Source organism: Lygodium microphyllum, chromosome 21, assembly GCF_053477565.2.
Source record: "Lygodium microphyllum isolate KBCC chromosome 21, Lygodium_microphyllum_v1.1.10, whole genome shotgun sequence".
Classification (NCBI taxonomy): Eukaryota; Viridiplantae; Streptophyta; class Polypodiopsida; order Schizaeales; family Lygodiaceae; genus Lygodium; species Lygodium microphyllum.
In genome coordinates, this window is record NC_141155.1 from 90,200,902 (window position 1) to 90,221,071 (window position 20,170).

General features: G+C 45.4%; 1 protein-coding gene across 1 annotated transcript in view; it reads left to right on the plus strand.

Moving 5' to 3' along the window:
- Positions 1-20,170, plus strand: part of LOC148018266 (SH3 domain-containing protein 2-like) — a 91,540-nt gene that overhangs the window by 16,842 nt on the left and 54,528 nt on the right. Inside the window, exons 3-5 of the mRNA XM_087661194.1 lie at positions 13,877-13,999; positions 14,095-14,164; positions 14,285-14,433. Coding sequence (XP_087517320.1) covers positions 13,877-13,999; positions 14,095-14,164; positions 14,285-14,433 — 342 coding nt within the window. The remainder of the gene's footprint in view (positions 1-13,876; positions 14,000-14,094; positions 14,165-14,284; positions 14,434-20,170) is intronic.

Sequence of the window (20,170 nt, forward strand, 5' to 3'; positions counted from 1 at the left end):
CGCCTTGGGGTAAACATTATAGGCCTTCCCTTTTGGCTCAGTTTTGGGCATGAGAGGGGGTGCTAAGCTAAAATGCGCTTTAGATTTGATTAGTATCTTTCAATAGTCCCAAAACATGCTTATTTAATGAAAAACACAAAATTGGAGAGAGTTTGAGTGGTCCCCCAAAATTTTAATTTTTTGGGGCACCCTTCTACGTCTATAAATAGATAGACTGCCCACCATCATTTAGCCTCACTCCTCTTGTGCAGATTTCACTCATTGGCCTTCATCCATATGGTGGTCCTACCCTTGCAATGACTACCACACCTTCCATAGCTTCTCCAATGCTTGGCATCTTCATCCATTGTTGTTGCCCACAGTCTGTCGCCCACAGTCAGGTGCTCCACACTTGGCTGCGTGCGGCAATCTCTCTTGTTGCTTCTGTTTAGACTCTATAGTCCTAGGCGTCAGGTAGCAGCCCTCCACTCCTCCAAGTGACCTTCTGGAACTTGCGTTTCGCCCTTCCCTTTGCAGGCAACAATTGGTTGTGGTCTTCCTTCTCTAGGCGGCAACTCTATTGCTGTTTTTTTAACAAGATGGTGTCGCCACCCTCCTCAGGCATCATTCTCTGTAGTCGCCTTAGTTCCCTAAAACTTTGGTGATTAGTGTTTGCTGTTTCCTGCACTCCGCACTCCGACTAGTGGTCACAACACTTGGGATCCATCTTGAGTGGACATTACTCTTCAACACTCCATTGCACTGCACTTGGGCATTTTGTACACTCTTACATTCATTCACTTCAGAGTTTATTCTCTCTGTGTTTGAGTTTTGAGTCTTGTATTTTGCATTTAGGGTTTGAGTTTTACTTGTCACAATCTAAGTCTTTGTGTTTCAGTCTTGGTCGTACATGCTGTGTTTCCTCAGTGTAAACCCTAGCATATCTTGAAACACAAAGGCTCAGAAAGTGACAAGCAAAACTTAAAACACAGAGGGAAGAAACTTTGAAGTGAATGAATGTTGTAAATGAATGTAAGGCGAGACTTCCAATAGCCGCCAACCTTGCGTTGACCTTGGGGAGAACTAATGCATCACCTGCGAGTCCTTCCGCCGCCTGTCGGCCCTTCAACCTTGCCTCGTCAACCCTGCCGTCCCTCTTTTGCCCTGCTGGATGATTGCCAGTGCCGCCAACTCCCTGTTCCTACTGCTGCCTCACCTTCCGCCTCCTATCACAACTACCTCCTCTATCCCACCATAGCCGCCTCCCTAGCTCACAGCAATCGCCCTGCCTATCACGTCTCAACCTGCTTTGCCCGCACTCTCTTCTCGCTTCGCAGCTATGGACACTTCCTCAGCCTCCTCATCCACCTTTGCAGCCTTCGTAAGATTCCTTGCACAAGCAACATCCATCTCCCCTTCCCTCGCTCAACCCCGACAGGCAGACTAGTGGCTATACCCTGCGCCAATGGACCAGGAAGCACTCGCACCACCGACACATGGAGCTAGTGTATCGCCTGAGATTGTAGCTAGTCCTCCACCATCCCTAGGGGGTTCCAGTGCAGCCCCCCGCATACACTTGGCAGATGCCTTCCCACCAATCCGCTTTGCTCTGGACACAGAGCTGGCACTCAAGGAGAGAGTGACAACTCTAGAAGGATCATCCTTGGCCTGCAGAATGGTTGGAGATCATCCGCCTATCCACAGTCTTTAGGACTGCATCCAGTCTGCTCTTACCGGCACCCCAGCCAGGATCACGTGAGTGGTGCCCCTCGGAAAGGGATGCTTCAGACTCCAGTTCAGCTCACCCGAGCATATGGAGGCAGCACTTGCTACCAGCCCGCTTGATGTTAGGACCTCGGTAGCATACTTTGACAGATGGATCGAGGGCCAGGAGGAGATGGCACTGCCATCACCATCTCTTTTCCTGGCCTTGATGGGTATTTTATGCCATATCTTTCTGAGATTGGCAGTGCAATCGGCCACGTCATATAGAGGGATAGGACCTTTGCTGATGTAGTCTCAGAAGGCCCACATAGATACCCATCGGTCCAAGTGATAACACCCACAGAGTCTTTGCAATGCCTTCCCCAGAATATTAGAATTCCCTCCATTCACGGGGGCTTTCTTATCCAGCCAATCTCTTATACAGGCCTCCGTGGTCAGTGCTTTGCTTGCTGGATGATTGGACATCTTGCAGCTGAATGCCCCAGGACATGCCGACGCCAGACCTCCTTCAGGGATGAGGGAGGTGGTAGACCTAAGACGCATTAGAGGAGTGATGCAGAGCGCTAGAGACTGCGCAAGGCTAGACAGAGGAGGAGACGGTGTTGGCAAAGAGAGCGCGCTGATGAGAGGCAGAGGCACGAGGGCCTAGAGCCGAGCCGTTGGAGAGTGATCAAGAACCTCAGGCCGCCAGCCCATGCAGAGCCACTGCAGTCCCACATTGCTCCCATAGACGCTTCTAGGAGTCCCACAGCCATTGATAGGGGCTCCATTGCAGATGGATGTGATTCAGCCCACGGAGGTAGCGACACCAGTAGCTTCTTAGGAGCTACAACATGCTTCAGATATGCCAGAGTCCCCCAGACCATTGCTCCATTAGGTTGAGCTTCCCGAGCTTAGCCCATCTCAGGTACCGGACACACAGCAGGTAGGGGAGGCCGTGATAGCCCAGGACAATGAGCAGGAGGTAGAGGACTCAGATGCCTACTCTGAGGACTACCCCCCATTACACCCCGCAGCAGAGATAGCGGAGAGGACACATGATCGGGTATATACTAGGAGGCAACAGAGGCATGCATGGGCTGTACAGCCATGCCGGTTCGAGAGGTTGAGACACACTCCATGAGGATACTCTCATGGAATGTACGAGGCTTCGGAGATCGTCACTTTAGGCAGGGTCAGAGCCTCATGCGACAGGATCTGCACAGAGCTCTAGTAGGAGGATCGATTGATTTTCTTATGTTACAAGAGCACCATCTTTTGGCAGACAGGATATTCCGATGCTGCGAGAAGCTATTGCCAGGTCAGAGTCACACTTATTGGGCAGCAGCTGTAGGTGCTACCGAGATACAAGTTGGAGTATGTATATGTGTTGGGGAGCTGTGGACTCAGTCGGTACAAGGCTGGGGTATTCTGATTCCAGGGAGAGCCATGTGGGTCTCGGTGAGAGTGGAGGAGGCACTCATTGGTTTGTTGGGCATTTACGCCCTGAATGGCCAACGAGACAGGAGATAGTTTTGGACAGTCTCTACCACAGGTTGATCACTGGATGGTGGGGGTGACTTTAACATGGTGGAGGCTCTTGAGGACAGGAGAGGCAGATGCACAGAAATCATTAGGGGAGGAGAGCAGGCTGCTTGGGAGGAGTTCTTATTCCATTTTAGAGGCCAGGACCCATGGTTCACAACAGAGTTTGGCAGGACCACAGGCTCACTTCAGTTCTCCAGAAGAGATAGGGCGATAGGAGCCAAGACTTTCTCCAGGTTTGATGGATTTTATGTGGATGACTGGGCCTGCGACAGAGGTGGCCTTACAGGCATCATACCTGGCACGACCCTTTCGGACCACTCATCGATTCAGATACTTCTTGAGAGAGTAGGGGGACCCCATTCCAGTGTCAGGATTCTAGGGCACTTGTTTTATGAGAATGATCTTAGAGAAATAGTCACACAATGTTGGAGATCTAGACCCTTCTCACCTGGATGGGCAACTAGTGACTTGGATGAGAGCCTACAGGAGATTAGTTCCCTCTTCAGAGAGGAGGCCACAAGGAGGAGACAGAGCCTTCTAGAGAAGGAAAGAGCTGCTAGGGCATCATTGGTTGCCTTACAGAGGGAGGAGGAGAGACGGCCAGGATGCAGATGGATAGTTGAGAGGATGCATACCGCCAGGGCAGAGATTGACTCCATGAAGGAAGCTAGATCAGAGTACATATTTCATGCGAGAGCCTCTTTTTGGACTCAGTCTGGGGACAGGGTTAATAGGGATTTTTTCTGCACCACAGGGCCTTAACACTCTAGACAGGGTGATCAGAGACTCAGGAGAGCTGATGGATCCATTGCCAGGGCCCTCTAGAGGCGAGATAGGTGGCCACACAATACTATACATCCCTTCTAGGATCCACCACCAGACCCCCTGGATATGAGAGAGATAGAGAAGCAGTTTGACAGAGCACGGAGAGGGTGGTTACAGACAGGATGAGCAGAAATCTGATGGCCCATTTTACAGAGGAGAAGTTGGAGGAGGCACTTCAGGCATTGCCCTCAAGCAAGTGTCTAGGGGAAGATGGACTAGATAAATCCTTCTTTGTGAGCTACTGGGATCTTATCAAAAAAGGCCTTCACTCAGCCTTTCAGGAGATTATGGCATCAGGGACTATGCCAGAGAGACTCTTTGAGGGGTCGATTCATCTTATCCCGAAAGGAAGTGGAGATAGATTGGAGATCACACAGTGGAGACCGATCACCTTGCTTGGAACTGCCTATAAGATCCTCGCAAAAGCGATTAGTCTCAGGCTGGCACCATTGATGTCAGATATTATACACCCCACTTAGACAGGATGTGTCTGAGAGCGCAGCATCTTGGACAACATCTTCACCTTTTGGGAGACCACAGCTTTGGCTAGATCCAGGAGGCAAGAACTTATTGTGCTCCTTCTCGACTTTGAGAAGGCATATGATCACATGGATTGGGAGTTCCTGGAGGGCACAATGTTGAGGATGGGCTTTCCAGAGCAGTGGGTCAAGGGTGTAGCAACTCTCTATTCTTTAGCACATAGTAGGTCATGACTGGAGGGGCAAGAGGAGATAGATTCAACATCCATAGATCAGTTAGAGAGGGATGTCCACTTGCTCCGTTTTTGTTTCTATTTGTAGCAGAGGCCATGAGTTCCTTCTTGAGAGACAGATCTATAGGTATCAGAGGCATCATGCTACCCATCCTTGAATTTGAGGAGCTTCTTGATGTGGAGTTTGTTGATGATACAGCAGTTTACTATGGGAATGAGGGCAACTTTAGAGCCTTTGTAACAGCCATGGAGACATTTTGCAGAGCATCAGGAGCATTAATTAATTGGCACAAATCCTTTGGATTTTGGATATGCAACACTAGACAGCCAGAGTGGCGACCACATGAGGATTTCACATGGGTTCCCGCGGGACTGTTGTGAGATATCTCGGATGCCATGTGGGGATTGACATTACCTCATAGCAACAGCTGGCACCCCTCCTTTTGAGCATCAGACAGAAGCTTTTGTATTGGAGTTCGGTGAGACTCTCGTTGGCAGGAAGAGTAGTGGTTGCCAACCAAGTTCTTCTTGCGACCATGTGGTACATCACTTCTTGTTGGGCATTCTCTAGGCCGTGTATTGACCAGGTGAAACGCCTCATTAGGAACTTCATTTGGTCAGGAGAAGATGGGAGTCCAGCCAGAGCAAAGGTGGCTTGGGATGCCATCATACAGCCTAGATCCAGAGGAGGATTGGGGATCATAGACCTAGATAGTCAGAGCAAAGCCTTATTGGTCAAGCTCATTGTTAGGGGTCTGCTTCCAGGTGAGGATCCCTAGAAGAAACTTCTAATGGGAAGGTTAGAGGACTTGACACCTATACATGGAGGACCATGGCAGCCTAGCATTCACTGGATATTTCAGGAGATCAGCATCAAAGATTTAGGGAGGAGCTTCGAGGTTTGATTTGCAGCTGCCATTATTAGAGCTTGGAGATTTGTATCTCCAGGGCTCCACTAGCTTCCCCCGACTACTATTGAAGAGAAGAGGAGACAACCTCTTCTCTTTAATCATTATTTGAGATCAGAGTCAGGCCACACCATTGGGCAGCAGACACACTTATCATGGGGGAGATTCTCTTTATAGGTCGCTACATCAGTGGGGGAGTGGTTTGCATTTCAGGAGTTACCACATGAGACCCAAAGGCAAAGATTACAGGGTCTTAGGGGAGCCAGGGCTATGATTGAGGCCGTGATGGAAGGGGTTCCACCAGATTGGCAAACTGAAACAGCTTCCTCTCAGACTTGGATCCTTCTTTCACAATACTCCTCAGATGGTTGGTACTTTAGCCTACCAAATTGGCTGTTTACACAACCTTTGTATCTTTGATGTACTTAGTTACTCTTCACAGAGTTTCTTGTACTTTGTATTTACCTTAGGGGGACTTTCTCCGAGGTGTTATTAATAGAATTCTCTTTTCTTGGAAAAAAAAGAAGTATGCAGAATGCCCAAGGGTAGAGCAATGGAGTGTCGAAGAGCGATGCCCATCGGAGATAGATCCCAAGTGCTGTGATCACTAGTCGGAGTGCGAAAGACGAAGAAAATACCAAACGCTAATCATTGGAGGTTAGATGATTGAGGGGATAGTAGGAAAGGTGTGTGAGACAATAGGCAACAATAGGAAGCTGCAAAAGATGTTGTAGGACAGTTGCCATTAGGGAGGAGATGGTTGCTAATCACCGCCTGGGGAAGAAAATGCCAAACACAAGCTGTAGGACTGACACTTGATGTAGAGGGAGGGCTGCCACGCGTCGCTTGGTTGATAGAGAGTTGAACATAGGAAGAAGAAGACAGTTTGTAGGCTAGCGATGGAAGATGGACCCAACGCAACAGAGAAGTGAGAACTTGCACAAATGGGATAGAGCAATAAAGTATCGGAGAGTGACCTCCACTGGAGACGGATTCCAAGTGTTATGACCACCAATCGCAAATGAGAGAGTGTTGAATAATGAAGGACAACAGGCTGGATACCAAAACATAGCAGTCGGAGCTGAAATTTGGTAAACAAAGTAGTGTACCACTAGAGAAGGCTAAAAGCTAGTCACTTGAGATAGAGAATTGTCAGGAGACAACAGGAGAGGCGTGTGCTGATGTAGGTGGCTTGTTGGATAGCAAGAACATAGGTACTGTAGTAGTTGTCCGGTGGGAGAGATGACAACAGCTTGTTGCCTGGCACCAGATGCTGAAAATGCAGGTTGATAAGTCCTATGATGATGCAGTAGATGGAGACCTCCAAGTAGCAGGGCGATGGCTGAAAACAGGCCGCCTAGGGCTAGATAGTGATGGGTTATTGTTAGTGGTGGATGGACAATAGATGGTAGGTGGTTGGTGGCTGAAATCTGCATAGTAGAGTGAGAAACCTGCATTAAAAGATGAGGTTGAATGGTGGGCAGGTTGTCTATTTATAGATGTTGAAGGGTGCCCCAAAAATTAGGGTTTTAAGGGACCATTGAAGCTCTCTCGAACCTCGCAGCAAATTTGTGCTTTTCAATAATTAAGCTTGTTTTGAGGCTGTTTAAAGATGGTTATTAGTTGTAAAGTGTGTTTTAGCTAAATATCCCCTCTTAGGCCCAAAATTGAGCTTGAAAGGAAAGGCTTGCAATGTTTATCCCAATACGTCTCACCCCAAAGCAACTAGGGTGTCGGACAAAAGGTGCACGGCGGTTGCACAATGGCTTGCCAAGACTATAGAGGTAATGGTTATCTTACGAAGGGAGCCCATGTAGTCACCCTAGAGAGGACAGGGCATTGGACAAAGGGTGCTCGTCGGTTGGCTAGTGGCCTACCAAGCCCTACAGAGGATGGAACTATATTGAGCTTTTGTTTTCGTTTGTTTGTTTGTTTTTTTTGGGTGAAAATTTAATGTTATGGGTGGCGACCTATTAAGTAACAGTGATCCAGAAGACGGGAGTAGGGATGGTACACCCAACACATCACAAACAAGTACAAGCTTGCCCATCAACTTGAGGATATTGATGATGAGGGAAAGGTAATGAAGTATCATGTGAAGAAGGATGGTGGTGTAATCCACTAGTGGAAACAACTTAGGATCCGTCCAGTGGTGCTATGCACAATGGGTTGCATAGTATGCTACATGTTGAAGAATGCTAATGCAATAGGTGCCACTTGGACAGTGTCTCTCTTGGGTGAAATTGTTTACTTGCCCAAGTGCCTTAGTACAAAGATGGTAAAATCATGCAATGCATAGGGGAAGGTGCAATAGGGGAGGGAAAGGCTGATGTCGAAGACAAGTGCTGAGACCTGTAGAATATCAAGAAGGGTAGAAATCCCCTCTTAACTTGAATAGTGATGCAGAAGAAAGAAGAGGAGCTTGAGGATGCTAGTCTTTCTATGATGCCAAGAACCATGTAGATGAAGATGATGAAGTATTCCTATTGGAAGAGCAAAGATAGAAGGCACTGCTATGATAGCATCAAGAAAGATGCTGCACGATCCGCTGCGGGAGGGAAAGTCTCCATGCTAGTAGAAGAACAAATTTCCAAGTAGATGAAACCATGAAAGGAATGGCATGTAGCTCGTCTCCAACTCAGGAAGGACTGGTGCAAACCTGCATACGAGTCCTATACTGAAATATAAAACCTTGCAAAAGAGATGAAAATCTACAAGCATAGAGGGGAGTAGTGAGATGCTCCAAAAAACAAAATTGAAAGAAAAGGAAAGAAAAGCTAAGTGCAATGCAATGAGTATGTAAGTATGCAACAAAAGTCTAAAAAAGAAAAAGGCCAAGTGTGTGGCCACCATCATGTATGCCCACTAGCACGGCTTTGCTAATGGAACACTTGATGAGGTGGTGAAGTGGTTCTAGAAGGTGCAGTAGATGCCCTAGGAATGGATGCATAGTGCAATAGGTGAGCCATTGGCAAACCAATTAGCTAATCTGTTAGTAGTAGTGAAGGATATAGGATGTTGAGGCTGTTCGTGTGCCATATGTCTAGAAGCCACTGGGGTAGATGGAGCGGTTGGTGTAGGAGTGGGAGGCGTAGCTCCATTGGACTAGGTTGCCAGAGTGGAGGTAGTCGCAACAATTTGTTGCAGTTTTCTAGGTGGAAGACCCTGGGCCCTGGTACAACACTCTTGTCCATATGGCACGACCTCTGGTAGTGTGTGCAAAACCTATTTTTCTTAGGAAGTTGCAAAAGGGGTTGTGTTTGTTTGGTTCTATTAGAGGAAAGGGTGTCACCCTTGTTGTGACTTGCCTTTGTATCTTGCGAGTTCTTGCCACTATTGGTTTTCCCTCCCCGGAGAAGAGGCAACCAACCCTTGCCTCTCTGAATGGATGTGTGTGGAGGACTTCTTGTGGACTTGATCGTGCAACCTCACGTAATGCAAGAATTGCTACTCGAACTCGTAGAAGGTTGGCAATCTAGGTAGTGAGATAATGTGTTGGATAAAATAGAAGCATTTGTCGTGTAACTTGTTAAAGAAAAACTTGACTTGATTGTTGTCTAGACTTTGAGGAGCTAGTATTGGCAAACTCGTTGAGTAACCACGGATATTTGGCCAACTTGACTTTTAGATCATCCCCTTAATGGAAAACTCCTGAGCCTCAAAATTGAGATTGACTCATTGAGTGAGATCTTGTGCTGCATAGCGGTCAATGAGATGGCTCCAATGCTTAGATGTGAGGGGAAAATGCTGTAACTGAGAGTGGAATACAAGAAGCAACCCTTGCATTAACTCAACATTGGCTGTGGCATTGTAAGTTCTCCATTGATGGTTGTGATTAGGGTGAGCCAATCAAGGGTCCGAGCATAGGCTCGGTACCAACGACGAGGTCTCAAAGTCCTTGAGATTCAAGCACTTGTTGCGTCAAGTTTGATCAAGTGGTGAAATTTGACCCATTAAAATGAGGCTTATCTGTGAAGGCATTCTTGGCCGTTGCAACAAGAGTGGTAGTGTTAGGAGATGGAGAACGTGTGTAATGGGGGTAGGGTGGATAGGAGAGATAGGGTGGGGAGTGGAGTACACTTGGGAAGAAATCCCAGAGTGCCAGTGCCTACCATGTATATGAGAAGTGTGCATAGTGGGTCAAAATGTGGGCATGGGCGGATTGGGTATGGGCATGGTAACCACCCAAGGAGCCCATGGTGGAGAAATAGGAACACGGGGACTAGAGGATGGAAATCCCCATGTAGGAGTGACCCAAGGGATGTGTGATGACAATCCATAAGCAAAAGATGGATATTTCTACGTCTGAAAGGTCGTTGGGGGGGGGAGGGTGGTTTGTGAGTATCCGAGATAGCGAGGGGAATGCCCATCACAGCCACCCCAAAGGAGAAAGATGTGGAAAACGGGGAGTATGTGGAAAGTAGAGTGTTAAAGGGTGGCATTTCCCCTAACAATGCATCGGGAGGTGTGGTGAATGGAGGGTAGGTAGATTATGGTATGGAGAAAGAGAAAGTGCTAGGAGCGGAGATGGAAGATCCAACCCCTAGCATGCTTTGAGCGAAAGCGGATTGTAATCCAAGATTTTGGAATGGAGATGTGAGTACATTAAAATGGGGATAAGATAGTTCTAGGATGGGAGGGAGTTGAGAAGTGTGGTTTACTTGCTCAAATGAAACAAATGGTAGAGATATACTTGATGAAGGGTATCTGCTTTGAGAGCCTCCTCTATTAAAGTTAACATACTGAAAATCATTCGGATCCTACACAACAAAAGAAGAAACACGAGAGGGTTTTGGCTCATACGACTCAAAAGGGTTATACGAACTTGAGATGAGGCTTGTTTGTAATGAAGGAGATGGATCACCAAATGCGCCAAGTGTGGTGGTCCCTCCAAGATAAAAAGATGGCGAGTCTCATCAATTGGTCTAGACAGAGTAGTAGCACTTGTTGGAGGGGTGTAAACCTGACTGTACGTGATGTGCAAGTACTCAAACTCCTCATTGTAAGATGACCAAAACGTGAAGAAGAAGATGGCAAAGGTGAAGGTGTGTCTACCAAGTGGTGAAATTCGACCCGTTAAAATGAGTCTTATCCATGAAGGCATTCTTGGCCGTTGCAATAGAAGTGGTAGTGCTAGGAGATAGAAAAGATGTGTAATGGGGGTAGGGTGGATAGGTGGGATAGGGTGGGGGTTTGGAGTATACTTGGGAAGGAATCCCAGACTGCCCACCACGCATAGGAGAAGTGTGTGCAGTGGGTCTAAATGTGGGCATGGTAACCACCCGATGAGCCCATGGTGGAGGGATAGGGACAGGGGGAGCAAAGGATGGAAATCCCTATGTAGGAGTGACCCAAGGGATGTGTGACGACAATCCATAAGCAGAGGATGGATATTATGTCTGAAAGGTCATTTGGGGAGTTTGTGAGTGTCTGGGAATAGTGAGGGCATTGCTCATCATAGTTGTCCCAAAGGGGAAAGATATGGAAAAGGGAGGGTATGTGGAAGGTACAATGTTAAAGGGTGGCATTTTCCTTAATGATGACCATGAGGTGTAGTGAATGGAGGGTTGGTAGATTGTGATATGGAGAAAGAGAAAGTGCTAGGAGCGGACCCCTAGTGTGCTTTGAGTGGAAGTGGATTGTAATCCAATATTTTGGAATGAAGATGTGAGTAGATCAAAATGGGGATAAGATAGTGTTGGGATAGGAGAGAGTTGAGAAGTGTGGTTTACTTGCTCAAGTGAAATAAATGGTAGAGATATATCTGATGAAGGATATTTGCTTCGAGAGCCTCCTCTATTAAGTTAACATACTGAAAACCATGTGGATCTTGTACATGAAAAGGAGAAACAGAAGAGGGTTTTGGCTCATACGACATAGGGCTTGGCTGAGATGAAGGAGATAGATCACCAGATGCGTCGAATGTTGTGGTCCCTCCAATATCAGAGAGGTGGCCAATCTCACCAATTAGTTTAGTGGAGCAGTAGCACTTGTTGGAGGGGTGTAAACCAAACTGTACGTGATGTGCAAGTATTTTTCAAACTCTTTCTTTGTAGGGTGACTAAAATGTGGAGAAGAAGATGGTAAAGGTGAAGGTGTGTCTACCTCCTTCTCTAGAATATAATGCCTTCTTAGAGCCTCCAATGATGGAGAACTGTGATAAGGCATCATAGGATCCGTAGAAGAAGGTGCCCAAGACATTATGAGTCAAAATCGAGTTGCTGTGAGGCTTGCACAAAGACTAGCCTTCAAATCACTGCAAGATACGCTTTAGAAGAGCATCGGCTTTGATACCATGTGAAGATATGCTAGAGGTTGCATAGAGGAACACTCCATGTACGACCAAGATTGAAAGACAATTAGACAACAACAAGCAAAACTTAAACGCTAAACACAAAGCACAAAACATAAACACAAAACTCAAAATTCAAACATAGAAACACAGAGAGATGAAACTCTGAAGTGAATGAATGCTATAAATGAATGTAAGAGTGTACAGAATGCCCAAGGGCAGATCAATGAAGTATTGGACAATGATGTTCATTGGAGATGGATCCCAACTGCTGTGACCATTGGTCGCATATGAGAGAGCGCTGAATAATGAAGGGTAGCAGGTTGGCCACCAAAACACAATAGTCAGAGGCTGAAATTTGCTAAACACAAGGGTGTACTACTAGAGAAGGCTGAAAATTGGTACATGAGGCAGAGAACTGTCAGGCGACAACAGGAGAGGTGTGTGCCGATTCAGGCAGTGTGCTGGAGAGCAAAAACTCAGATACTGCAGTAGTTGCCTAGTGGGAGAGATGGCAGCACCCTGTTGCTTGGGACATGGACAACTTTTTTTGAATGTGCTGTCCTCTTTTGCATTAGTCATTAACCAACCCAAGATTGAGTTCCTACCCATAATGTGGGAAGGTCCATAGGAGTGGATGCTCTCTTATCAATTCAAGGTTGTTTGCCCAAGGGAAACCATAAGGTATATTGGTGTGCCTATTGGCATTGGCATCACAATGAAGAAGAGATTTCTCTAGTACCTTCGCAAGGTTCAAAACCAAAGTTTCAAAGTGGTATGGGGTCCTGCTCTTGCTAGCAAGGAGGATTACAACATTCTGACTTCTACCATTGTATACATGGCTTTCTCATTCATGTTTAGCAAGTTGTCTTAGACCAAATGTTGAAAATGCAAGTTGATTAGGTGCTATGATGACACAGCAGTGGGAAACCTCCAAATAGTAGGGTGATGGCTGAAAATAGGCTGCCTAGGGTTGGATGGGCTGTAGTAGGTGATTGTTGGATAGCAGATGGTAGGTGGTTGATGGTTGAAATTTGCACGATAGAGTGAGAAACGTGCACAAAAGGATGAGGCTGAATGGTGGGCAGCCTGTCTATTTATAGATGTTGAAGGGTTCCCCAAAAATTAGGGTTTTGGGGGACCACTCAAACTCTCTCGAACCGTATACCAAATTTGCATTTTTCATTAATTAAGCATGTTTTGGGGATGCTTGAAGATGCTAATCAAATGTAAAGCTTATTTTAGCTCAATAGGGTGGAATAGGGTGAAATACTTGTCAAGACCGAGTAAGAAAGGGGGTAGTGCTACACCATCTCAAAGGCTAGAAAAGTCCTCCTCCTAGGTCCATCTATTGATATGTGAATTCCAAGGGGCTTTGTCTAGGGACTTCTTGTGCCTCGTGAGAGCCATCAAGCTTAACTTTGGACACCCCCTTCCCCTTTTGCATGATTGCAAGAACTCAAACAAAGTATCTGTCTATAGCTGCATACAATGGGTCTTTGATCAATTGGTCTCCCACCACCATGCTAGATAAAGAGGACTGCCTAAATCCATGTAGACGACATGCAAGCTGAGAGGATGAGGCTAGGGTAGCAGATCTTGGCGATGAAAATAGACACTTGCCAACACAATGAGCTGTTTTACAAGCATTTTCTGCAAAAGTCTCAATTTAATTGATGCCTGTTTATTTCTTATTGAGTATTTCTTGTCTTCTCAATTTGCTACCCCATAAAACTGTGGTGTTGTGCTGGTTTGCTGATTTTCGGTGTTTCATATGTCAATACCATTTTGGTTTAGAATATTGGTTTATAAAGTCTAATTCAGCATGTTGATAGCAATTAGGTTTCACATGTTTCCTTATCCGAAAATGGTCAGTAACTTGGGAATCTTCTTGACTTCCTGCTCTAGGCCGTCCTAAAGCAGTTTGCAGGCTATGCTGGGTCACAAGGTCCTGATCTTGTCACAGATGAAGCAGAGGTTCAAAGACACCATCAACTAGAGAGACTTTTCATATCCACACGAGCAGGAAAGGTTTTGACCTATGCTGACATGCTCTTGCATGCTATTATGTTTTACATTTTGACTACATGTTTGTGTGTTAACTGATTGGTAGTTTCCATGTGCAGCATTTTCAAAGAGAGATAGTTAGGGGAATCGATGGCTTTATCTCCACCGGGTCAAAACAGCTCGAAGTTTGTGTGTTCCTGGAATAACCCAACCACCAAATTTACCCTCCCCACTCTTCTGCTTTGTAAGATCTTGAAGTTTCAAGGTCATCAGAAATAATTGAGGTCATCTTTTGCTGGCTACATGCAGCTATAAAGCTGGCAGATGAATGTTCTAGATATGCAACTGAAGGGCCCAAGGCAAGTGGAGCACTCGCACGAGCATCCAATTGTTTTGGTAATTCAATCCACCAATTGGAGAAGGAAAGAGAGATTTTACATCGTGCCCTTGGAACTCAGGTTGATAATCTATAAACTGTATATCTGCCATGTTGTCATTTAATGAGTTCAGCAATGCACTCTCCAATATGTTCAATGAATTAAAAGTTGAGTAATGATGCTCTGTTTGAAGCAAAAGCAAAGGAGCACTCTCTGTTTTGTTGCACCGAAGTTGAATTGTGTGCTGAGCTCATATTCATACTGTTTTAGGGTTATGTACCTACTAACTGCTATTCTTAATTTTTCTTACTAAATTTAATGGCCAGTTGTTGTTGTTCACCTGCTCAGGTCTGTTTGGAGGGGAACCTCATTTTAAAACAATGCAACACAAAATTTCTTGAAGTTGGGAAAAGCCTGTTAAATGTACAATGTCTAATCTTCAAGAAGCCTAGGTCCATGGGCCTACCTCTTACTTTTTGGCTGAATGCTGCATACACGATCCCAGCAGTAATTTATCCATGCATAGTGATCTAACAGATAAGATTCCTATGAACATAGTGCACAGAGACACATGCTTGTGATTTAAAGTCTCGTCTGCTGCATTCGAAAGCCAAGGAAGAGTATCATTTGCTATGAATGGGTGTGATTCAAAATTTGAATATCATATATAGATTTGGATTATCTTGTGGGCTGGGAAATCACTTTTTATGCTAATGACAGGTTGGGCTTGGTTAATTAGTATCAGTAGCAAGCCATTGATATACTGGATACCAGCGGGTGGCGAAACTGCACTACTGCCTTGTGGGGTACCCGCTCTCCACCATTATGGAGTGGCACTACCATCACCTCATAGTGTTGAGGCTGGCTGGGGAGAAGAGTAATTTTATGTGTGGGAAAAATACCCTTGTGAAATGGCCCCCCCTAGGATCCAACCTGCATATGAGACAAGCCACATTCATGAATATAAGGGATTGGACATCAAAATCACCTCCCAACCATAGAGCGAAATGGGCTCATCCCTAAGCTTGGGAGCTAGTAGCACTTAGGGTCATGACCACATCCCAAGGGTTGACGTCCTATGCCACCAACCCACACCATCCCGTTGTACGGATGTGTTGGCTAACAGGCCAAGAGTCCAAGAGTGATGATTACACAATTATGTGCAGCATAGGGCCTTGAATCCTAGTTATAAGAATCGGCTGTCCTAACCCCAAAGTGCCCTTAGTGCATTTCCACAAAGTCACTTCATGGCCGCTGAGACCAATGCTACTAATGCCCATTTGGATATCCAAGGATGTAACACTTTCCTCTTATGAATGATTGTTGTTCTCAGCAATATCCTTAGGGATGAACTGGGAAAACGACTCTTCAATGAATGTACCGACTCCCAATTAGCCTCCGTCTCCGGGTGGTTTTTCCACTTGACCAAATACTCAGGATAAATGGTTCGACGGGATTGTTTAGTCCTAAGATCGAGAACCAATTCGGGTTTGAGTGGAATATAATGAGTAGTATCTTTGAGTCGTCGGACTTCCTCAATTGGAACAATGAGTTCACCTTGTTCCAATAGTTCTTTCAAATGACTAATGTGGAACACAGGGCGATCTCAGATTTCTGACTGTTAATCAAGCTCATAGAATATGCTACTCATATTCTTGGTAATTTGGAAAGGCCCATAATACCTTGAAGATAATTTATAACACTTGTCGATAGTTATTGAATCAGAGACCTTTGGGACTTCTAAGGTAAAACCACATGCCCTCCTAGAGCTCTTGAGGAGTAAGAAGTTGGTTAGAATAAAACTTGGAATGATCCTTGGCCATTTTAATGCTTTCCTTGGCAATCGTCAACATCTCCTACGTATCATGCAAAATGTCAACCATGGACCGCATTTTCACCCCCTTGAGATCAACAACAATCGGTGGTTTTGGCTCATAAACGTACATAAGCATAAATGGGCTATAATGAGTGGTTGAATCCTTAGCATTGCTATAAGCAAACCCAATCTGAGGAAGGTAATGCTCCCAATCAGATTTTCTATTGGAGACATATGCATGCAGCATACTGACTCCCATTTTGATGTCCAAGGATGTAACACTTTGGCTTTTTAATGACAATTGTCATCAAGATGGCTGGACTTTTGGGAAAATACATAGTACTGATTCTTTTAAGGTAAATACTGCTAATCAAGTCTTTGTTTAGCAGTTTCCTTACTGCTTTAGTTTCCCTTCATAGAGTAATGTGGATCATCAGCAAGGGAGGGTATTCCTTGCTTTGGATCAACTAGGGAGAGTGGTGTAGGTTGTAGGAGGGGGTTTTCCTACACAATAGTACCAAGGTTAGAGTTGATGCACTTGTGGATCTCTGCATTGACTTACCAGCCAGTTCTTGCATAACAATATGAGTAACATAGAAAAATTGGCTTGATGAAGTTCAAAGGGATTACATAAACATGCCACCGAGCCTGGCTGGGATGAAGACTTTGAATTGCCTGTCATTGTTGAGATGGGCTATTCTCCCCCAACTGAGAGGTGATCGGACTCATTAATTGAGTGCCCCAACCGAGAAGCATCTTTTGAAAAAGGAAGATGTAGATGAGGAGATTTAGGTCTTGAGGAATGGTAACTAGGTGATGAAGAAGGAGCATGTCTTCCACATTGAGAGAATGGTGCCACCTTAGGGTCTTTAATGAAAGAGAGACTTGATTTGACATTAAGACTCCCAAGATGAAGGTGTTTGAGACATCATGAATTAGATGTGTGTGACGTAAAACCCGAAAGCACAAAGATGTAAAACACAAATCACAGATGCAAAATGCAAAATACACATGCACCCACACATACACACTTTTTCTCTTTGTCTTTTCTCTATTAGTGCAAGATACTCTTTACAAGAGTGCTGGCTCTAATATTAATTGAGGATGCACCAGGGGTTGTAGAGGAAACACAATGTTCGAAGACGAGTAACACACAACGAACTCAAACAAGAATGCAAATGAAGAAGAAGAGTGAACGCTGTACAGAATTGATACATGAAGGGTAGAGAGACAATTGAGTATCCTCAAGGAGTGGAGGCTGTCCAACAGCCACTCTTTGGTGAGAGAAGGTAAGGGAGAGTGTAGTTCTTTGAGAATGGATTTTGAGTGCAGTAACCACCAATGTCCATGATGAAGGATGTTGAGGAGCTGAGGAAAGGGCTGATTGGGCCGTACAAAATAGTCAAAAGAGTGGGTGACTTATTGTCTCCAACTCCCTCTCTCCACTAAGATTCGTAATGTTTTTCACACGAGTCAACTGAAACCTTTTATTGGGTCCCCTAAGGACTATGTGGAGGAGCTGCCACCCATAGATGAGGAGGGCGTCATTCAGTACACTCTTGATTCAATCATTGGACAAAGAGAAAAGAAGCTTCTGATTTAAATGGCAGGGTTTACCCTTGGAAGAAGCTTCCTGGACATTAGAACCTAGCAGCCCATAGTTGACAGAAAATGTCTTTAAGGCAGGGGAATATCAGCACAATGATCATCAGCAGTGGGGTGGATGTTTGGGGCAGCAAACACAGCATCCAGAGGGCAGGCAACAGGTGCAGCAGCCCCACATAGCTACCAGCGGACAAACACAGGCTGTCAGATAATGTCAGCAGCCTGGCAAAGATGGCAGCAACCTGGTGATGATGCTGGACATCAGGGAAAGCAGGCAGCAAACCAGGGTGGGTTGAAGGGTAAGCAATGGTGATGAAAGCTGGAGAGTAAGGGCACCTTGATGATGAGGATTCGGGATTGGATGGTCATGCCCCAGGTGCCTATTTGGAAAACTCCTCCAGCCATTTGTCCTAGAATATCATATGTTTGAATCAATGTCTATATTTGTGTTCTGGATTTGTACAAGAGCTGAAGAAATTAGCTATTAATTATGGGATTGATCTTGGCTAAATCTTTGGTAGTTTAATAGAGGGATGCTTGTATACTACAAGGCTCATTTAAGATTTGTAGACAGATATCAATTGATGTCACACATATTGATAGAGGGATGTTCGTATGCTACAAGGCTCATTTAAGATTGGTAGATGCATATTAATTGATGTCACATAGATTGATAGGCAAGACGGAAACATCCACCTAGGACCCAACCTGCACATGAGACAGCTATAGAGCCAAACGGGTTCACCCCCAAGCTAGGGAGCTAGTAGCACACTGGGTCACAACCACATCCCAAGAGTTGGCATCCCATACCACGAGCCCACTCCATCTTTGTGTACAGATGTGTTGGCCTACGGGCCAAGAGTCCAAGAGTGGTGATCACACAATGAATGTGCACACTAGGGCCTCAAGTCCTATAAATAGGACTTGACTTCCCTAACCTTGAAGTTCCCTTAGTGCATTCGCACTAACTCACTTCATAGTCATTGTGACCTACTAGCGCCCATTTGGATGTCCAAGGATGTAACGGAGAACCACAAGGCAACTAATTCAACGATGCCTGGCTGAAATTGAGTGTCACAGAACCACCACTTGACATTACTTGGCATTAAGACAACTAATGAATATTCGTGGGTATCTGCTTACTTTCCATAATTGTGTAAAAGCTAGGGGATTAGGATGATATTTGTCAAGGATCTATGGAGCGAGTACCTCTGCTTGATTGTGCCACAAAAAATAGGCTCGAATCATATTCTTATTACTATCATCTATCATTTGAGTCACATCTCAACCAAAAGGGTATATAAAGGGGTGTATGATAAATCATTGCCCCTCACCTTACTTGTGTATTCTCCCCTAGCATAGCATCAAACCCTCCTCTTGCACAATGCCCCCTTTACCTCTTAGTTGGCACCTACCCAATTAGTATGGAGAGGAATACAAAGAAGTCCAACTCCCACCATTGGATATGCAAGTATTGTGGGAAGCACTATACAAGCGGTGCAACTCGGCTTCTCCAACATCTTTCCAAGCAGGGGGGGGGGGGGCCAAGTTGATTCATGCAAGAAGATCCCTCAAAACATCGTGGAGGAGATTCTTTCCAAGATTAGAGGGAGATCCACAAGAGGAGTAGGAAGTGGTTTATCTGCACCAACTCCTGTGCCTACTAATGAGGAAGCATCGAATGTGGGCGTATCTTCAATTGATGCGGGAGGCCTCTACCATTGGTGGTGGGGGCTCCACATCCACATCCGCATCCAACTCCGGTAAAGGACAAAGAGTGGAGGCTTATGCGATGCCGGAGAGACAATCCTCTCTCTCTCAAGCTCTTGGTCATGTGCGTGGATTGGTCGCCTTTCTTAGAGAAAGGCAATGCCTTGTGGACATTGAAATTGCACGCACGGTGATTGAGTGCAATCTTGCATTCAATGTCCTAAAGCAAGAGCAATGAAAGAAGATGGTAAAAGCCATTGCCAATGTGGGCTCATGTGAAGGATGGATTGGTGTCACATACAACGACACGAGGACGAAAAAGATTGAAGAAGAGGAGAGGATTGATAGACCCCTTGATCCTATTTGGGCTGCATGGATAAAATATGATTGCTCCATTCTCACCGACGGATGGAGTGATCGTAAGAAGCTAGGCATTATCAACATACTCGTCTCATGTCCACTCAACACTTACTTTTTGAGGGCCATAGATACTGGCAAGAGGGGCAGAAAAACGGACGATGCATTCATCTATCGCCACGTTCGGCAAGCTACCATTGAGGTATACATTTGTCATTGCTGTTTAAATTTGTTTCACTTTCTTTCATTATTATAATTGATTTATGCATAACTATCTATCTCCCTATTCTAATTTCTCTCTAATATCTATCTCGATTCTCTCTTTCCTTC